Below are 7,157 nucleotides of genomic sequence, written 5' to 3'. Positions count from 1 at the left end.
ATAATACTATTTGTTAATCAGCTGCACAAATCAGCAGTCTGTTTACTATAAACCACATAACAATGAAGACGACACATATCTGGAGATGGATGGGCAGTGGAAGTCATACGTTGACTACTGTACTTTCCCTCTCCCTTCAAATTTATTAAATATTTCATTGTCATATCAAAGAAATATATCAAGAAGTATAACTGATGAGCTCAAATAAGATCCCATGTTTTGAGTTATCCACTGAAAAATAAAAGTATCCAAGAAGGAGGGCCTTTTCTCACTAAGAGTATAACTTGATGTATCTATCTTGAGGACATTACTCTTAATACACCCACACACTTGAACTGTTCTTTTGTATAACACAGTGTGACTAATTAATTTCCATATATCAAGCAAAATACATTACTTTATTGGTATCTGAATGGACTGTTACTGCTCGTGCCATAGCAGTTGGAGTACGATCTTCTCCATTGGCTGACTGATGACTACCATCCCCACTAGAAAAAAAAAAAAAGTCTTCAGTTTACAATTGTTTATTAAAATATTTTTATCCACTCTGTTCAGTCAATTTTATACCTGTGCATACGTTTTTAGCTGAATGACAAAAAATCTACAAGTGTGCAGCATTACTTATATATAAATAATTTTCACAATGTTTCTTTAATATTTTAATCTAGTTTGAAGTTTTATGGCATATCCTGGTTTCTAGAGATGCTAGCTAATCATGAACATTCTAACTTGTAGTTATGTCTTTTTTGCACTCCTTCTCCTTTCCCAAATCCAAATTCCTCCAACCACTTTTTTGTTTGTCCACCGGAGAAAAAAATAAATCTACAAACTAGTTATGAATAGCTTGTCTCTGAATAGCTGTTTCCATTTTTAACTGTTGTTTACTAAAATATATGATATACAGCATTGTTCTTGTATCTCTTAACTCATCAGGATTGGAAGAATGTATTGTCCCTCACTGTAACATCATGAAATCAGTACTGAGCAAGTGCTCATAAAGAATAGGTATAAAAACATGTTTAACTACTGACCTATTATTTGGTGGTGAAATTTTAAAGAAGTTGGTGAGAAGCCACATACAGAAATGGGATGACAGACAAGCTAAACTTTGCAAGGAACAGCATAGGTTTGCTAACAGGGAAGCCATGTTTGGGCAATTTGCTCATGCTTTATAATAATATTAAAGCTAAGTTGGATAGGCTACTACATGAAAGACTATTACATAAAATGTAGAATGTGGGACTGGAATATAAACTATTGACTTAGTTAAGTAGCTAGTTGAAAGACAGGTAACTGAAAGTGGTATATTGGAGGAGGGGGAATTTGTCAGATTTAAGATAGTCAGTGGCACATCCCAGGATCATCTATCATTGGAAGAACTAATCCTGGGAAGGACCTGACAGGAGATGTTCAATTGTCTTCTGCTGATGCAAAGATAGACAGAGACTGAATGAGCCAGAGCTGGAGGCAAATGATAATGGCTGTCAATTCGATATTAGCAATTGTAAAGTTATGCATTTTGGAATGAGATTTCTAATGGCAAATTATATTAGTTGGATTAGGCTTGAAGAAACTGATCAGGCTAAGGATCTTGGAATTGTGGTGAATAGGAATTTGAAATTCAAAAGGTCACCTAGAGGATAACTGCAATGCTAAAGTGAACAATAACATGTAAGGATAAGTAAGCCCTTTTACCTCTTTTGACATATACAAGGCCTTGATACAAACATGCAGATTACTGTGCACATATTTGGTCTCCTCGGTTCTGAGGGATATAGAAGCTGTGGAAAAGGTGCAAAGTAACAAATATGATATTGAGATTATGGAATATAGATTATGAAGATAGAGTATGTGGAATGCAGACATTGGCAAACAGTGGGCATCTATGAAAGTTAACTTTGTGTGCGCTTAAAAAAAGGGATGAGAACTAGATTTTTCCTCTCACAAAGCAGTGAGTGAGTGGAACAGTTTGCCTGCTGAAGTGGTGAGTGCATCTAGTGTGAATCAGCTTAAGAGAAAGTACGACGGCAGGTATAAGTGATGTATGGCTTCCCATGATGAGTCCTTAATCCCTTGAGGTCTCTAATAATATGGTTTAGTGATTAAGCACATTTTCAGTTGAACATGTTAATAAAAAGAATAAAAAATATATGAAACAAAAAAAAACAACTTTTTTTTTTTTTTTTTTAAACTGATTCAAGGCATGAAAGTTAACATCTGCAGACTTTTCCCAGCTGGATAAGCTCAACCATATACAACAAATGTAATGTTAAATGCTTTCAATTAGTATTTTCACAACATGATTGTTATAGAAATGCACACTTTTGGACATGGCTTTTCCTAACAACCATATTTTTTAGATCTCAATCCTTTCTTACCATTAAAGAATGAAATTTCATCATCTGAAACTGTGCGTTTTACTTAACTTTCAATTATTCAAACTTGTTGAGTAAAACAACAGTGTAATTAAAAGTCCTGCAGTTGCTGTATATAAAAACCAAAACCATACCCTTAAGTAGTATGCGCACAATAATATATAGAGCACAAATTATTTAGTCTGAGAATTCTAAACCTGAGGTTCACGTTGTTCAAATTAACTACAGGAAAACTTAACGTGAATTCGATATTTGAGATAATCAGTTAGTGCGACTGAGTGAAATGATATTATTTCCCACTTTAAGTGAGTGATTAATCAATTAATGTGATTTTTTTTTATGTTATGCAAAATTTTTTGTCGCCAATCTGCAGAGAGCTTGTCAATGCAGCAGTGCTGAGGGCTGAGGCAAGCAACACTCAGCAGTTGATTCAAAGCTATCATCACAAGAGCACGTGCAAACTCTGTTCTCTTACTCAATCACTCTTCCTTCATTTTGCTATAATTTAGATACCAACAAGGCTTTATTATTTCAACCCCTGATATGGAAAAAAAAAAGACTGATAAAGAAAGAGGCAGTAATAAAATGAGTAGGAAAGTAATTATGTTAGAGTAAAATCTTGAAGTCATTAAGAGACGTGAAAGTGGCGCCAGTAATACAATAATTCCGCGAGACCTGGAATACAGCGTGTCTACAGTTTGGACTATATTAAATAATAGCAAAGAATATAAAGAACAAAGAAAAGTTGCTATTGCTTCTTTAAGTATGCAGATCACCTGAAATAGAAGCCATTTAATGATTGAGATGGAAAGTCTTCTATCACTCTTAATTTCCAGGGGGATGATGCCTTATGTATAGGATTGACAAAGAGAAAAAAGTTCCTCTGCTTCAATCCTACAAAATTCTTTAAGAAATTTATATTTCTTTATTGTAGATATTCATTTCTGCTTATTAATCAACTTTTGCAACCTAGAGGTTTCAATCTATTAAGGATTGTAACCAAAAAAGAATACCCCTTAGTACAAGGAATATTCAAGCAAAAGTTCGATATTTTTACATCACTGAAAGAGACTAAATTTCAAAAAGAATGTGAAAGCTTTACTGCGAGTTTAGAATGGTTTAATCATTTTAAAAATCGAGCTGGACTGAAAAAGATGAAAAGTTGAGCACTATTCAAACATTTTTACTTATTTTATTTTATTTTTTTTTTTTGTAAAAAAAGTAGCTCAATCAAATGTTGAGACATTAAATAAAAATTTAAGCAATTGATTTTTTATTACTTTGATGATTTCATCCTCTAATATAGCTTATAAATTTTTTTTTTCAAATTTATGCAAACTGAAGGATGAATTATAATTATTCCAATTGTTTATTGTATTTGTTTAATGCGATTTCGCTTAGTAAGCATTAATTGATGGATTAATTAATTGTGTTAAGTAAGGTTTCCTGTATATTATTATCATACAGGCATTTCCATGGAGTCTGAAGAGTCACTGCAAGGAGCCCAACACTAACTCTATTCATATCCTTCCATGAACTTGCTTATTAACAAAGCAATAAAGAAAGACTGACATATCATTCTGCTCATCCACCACTCTCCAAGCAAAAAAGTATAGTCCTGATCACTCTTAATTTCCAGGGATGATGCCTTATGTATAGGATTGACAAAGAGAAAAAAGTTCCTCTGCTTCAATCCTACAAAATTCTTTAAGAAATTTATATTTCTTTATTGTAGATATTCATTTCTGCTTATTAATCAACTTTTGCAACCTAGAGGTTTCAATCTATCCTTGTAAAAAGCATTTCAGAGATCATGCATCATTTTGATTGCACATCTCTGGATCCTCTCTACCACTTCTTCATCCTTAAGAAATACACGTGACCAGAGCAAAATTTGTAAATTTTTTTTCTATTTATTTACTTTTTTTGTGAGTCCTTTTACTGGCAAGATGATGGCTACTTCATCATCTGTTCATATTAAAAGATGACAGACTACAGCATGAGTTTATGAGTGAAAGCCAGTTTTGGTTAGTGAATGTATATAAATAAAAAGATGAACACATAATATTAAAATTACTTGAGGAAATGTTATTTCTCTTGAATCACTTAGATAAAGTAGCATGCAACAAATGCATGTTTATTAATTTAACTTATATAAGTGACAAAATAAGCAACTGCATTAGTCAAAAAAATTTTAACTAAGAATGATACATTTTGTCTTGAAATACCATATAACAAACTATTTTTTTAAATAAACCTATTTTCACCCTTTAGTATCTTTTCATCAAATTGTAAATATCATGAAAACAAAAACAATTAAAAATTTAAAATATAATCTGCAGTAGTTTCATTGAGAGAGATAATTTACTTTAAGGAGCATACTTATAATTAAAAAGAGGAAAATATTATGACTAAAAAGAAGACTGTGTTTCCCTCCCCTTGAGGTAATGAAGGACAGTTTTGCAAACTTTACTCCGCTGATGTAAAACTTAAGGGAAAGCTCAGCATGATAATTGGTATAATAACCTTCTTGAGTTTATGTGGAAAATGCATGTGTATCCCCTAAACAGTAAAACAAATCCATACAAGGCATGCTAACAGTACTTTGTACCAAGCAGCAAGTTCAGTTGTTGTTTTTTTCCCAATACTGACCATAATATTTGCATTTCAGCAATTTATGAAAATTAATTTTATGCCTAATCTCCAAAAAAATTTTCAGCCATAAGGATGCATGCATGCATGTATGTCCACTAAGCTGGATTTCATCTTCTGCCAGTTGACTACAAATTGTAACACTGCTTTGATAAAAGATGAAATTCATCACTCAGCTACTCAAGTGGATGACCATTTTGATTTTCTATAAAGTGTTCTGTTATAATTCTGTTGACATAAAGAACATACTTGTGATAAAGATTCTAACTGAAAATGCTTTGTAGGTTACTATTTCTTCATTTACTGTAAGTGAAGAAACAATTCAATGGAATATGACAAATCTGGTTCTGAATCGGAGAAATAAATTTGACTACTGTAAGTGGTCAATCAAAGAATGAGAGTATGTGGTTAGTTATTTTGAAATGCTGCCAAAGCAACCAATACCATGAGGCCAGTGTGTGTAAATTATTGATAATTGTGTGCATTCATTTCACTTGTTTACACATTTTGCAGGATGAAAAAACTCAATTTTCCAGGAGGAAACAATCTTCCACCTATGTATGAGAATGGCTAACTCATCTACAAATGAGGAAGCCTTAATCAAGTTCCTTACATCTCAGACTTGGTATTTCCAAATAATCCCCAAAATGAAAAGATTAAAAACTGTTAGTCCTCACAGTAATTCAAAAATAAGTCAGGAAAGAAACACACCATTATACTTTAACAATATACTGAAAGAAATTTCTTTATCTATTAAGCAATTTCTTTCAATGTAGATTAAGTCACATTATTTGTACAGTTATTATATCATGAGCAATGACAAGTTGAATAATTTTAAATGACTTACTATATAAGATGTTGGAAGTTTATTTTTCACTTGGTTAGACTATAATAAATTTAGTTTAATCCTTTATCCAAGTGTAAGCAAACAAAGTTTGCGCCTGAAAATATCTTCAGGACTGGGGTAAGGTAATGCAACACCAAGCAACTCCAAGCAAAGGTGGACCAAGCTCTCATCACTCACATATAGGTAAATATGACCTCTCCTATTGCTTCTGACTTAGTATCTCCACGTTCGGGTCTGCCTCCCACTGACGAGACCTCAATAAAGGTTGAAACTGGTCTGGGTAGTGGCCCTTCCCTTAATGCATAGCAGTATACATGTCTGCAAGGGGATGTGCTTTGCATTATGGGAGATATTGAGACAAGGAGTGATGAGAGCGTGATCCACCTTTGCTTGGAGTTGCACTACTTTACCCCAGTCCTGAAGATATTTTCAGGCGCAAACTTTGTTTGCTTATACTTGGATAAAGAATTAAACTAAGTTTATTATAGTCTAACCAAGTGAAAAATAAACTTCCAACATCTTTCTCTAAATGCAGAGTAATTCAAGAATAAGGTGGTACACCTATTGGCAACTCCTATAGGTAAATATGACCTCTCCTATAGCTTCTGCCTTAGTATCTGAGTTAGTGACTCAGTGATCATAGTGCAGCATTGGAGTGAGTTGATTCTCGTTGGATTCAGTGAGTGAGTAGTGAAGACGACTTGGATTATATTTGGATTACCTACTGTGTAGTTAAATAGTTAAATAGTGAGTCCTGGAAGTGGGATGAAAACATCGAAGGTAAGTTCCAGCCAATTTCTTATTAGTCTAATCTAGACCCACGACAATGGACAAACCCCTTAACTTCGATGACGTATACAGGGAATTCCTAAGGCTAGGAAAACTCCTTAATGACAACTGGCCAGGGAAGGTCAAACTATACGAATCATTTCCCCCTACACCGTTTAACAATGACTCTAAAATAGAAGAACCAGATAACACTGACGACGAAAGTGAGGGAGATATAACCGAGGGGAACATCCCGTCCCTCCCCCCACCAAAAGTTCCCATTCAGGCGAACCTCCCCGGAAGAACACGCCAGTAAAAGGCGTAGAACAGCTGACACTCAGATGGAAGAAGACACACCTGCACAAGAAGTCCAAGACAAAAGGGAAAAGGTCCCCCCAGTAATCCTACGCGATAAAGACAAATGGACCACGGTGGCACGTAACCTCAGACAACACAAAATAGATTACTCCTGGGCCAAAAACACGGACAAAGGAGTTAAGATTCAACCACAAACG

At 34.1% G+C, this 7,157-nt stretch overlaps 1 protein-coding gene across 1 annotated transcript in view; it reads right to left on the bottom strand.

Moving 5' to 3' along the window:
* Nucleotides 1–329: 329 nt before the first annotated feature.
* AGO1 (protein argonaute-1) overlaps nucleotides 330–7,157 on the bottom strand; it is a 322,424-nt gene continuing 315,596 nt past the window's right edge. The window contains exon 18 of the mRNA XM_090405013.1: nucleotides 330–488. Coding sequence (XP_090261139.1) covers nucleotides 380–488 — 109 coding nt within the window. The 3' untranslated portion in view covers nucleotides 330–379. The remainder of the gene's footprint in view (nucleotides 489–7,157) is intronic.

This window comes from Typopeltis vanoorti, chromosome 15 (assembly GCF_054136105.1).
Source record: "Typopeltis vanoorti isolate ZY-2024b chromosome 15, IOZ_Tvanoo_1.0, whole genome shotgun sequence".
NCBI classification, from domain to species: domain Eukaryota; kingdom Metazoa; phylum Arthropoda; class Arachnida; order Uropygi; family Thelyphonidae; genus Typopeltis; species Typopeltis vanoorti.
The sequence above is the reverse complement of the archived record's forward strand: the minus strand, read 5'-3'. Positions and strand labels throughout refer to the sequence as shown.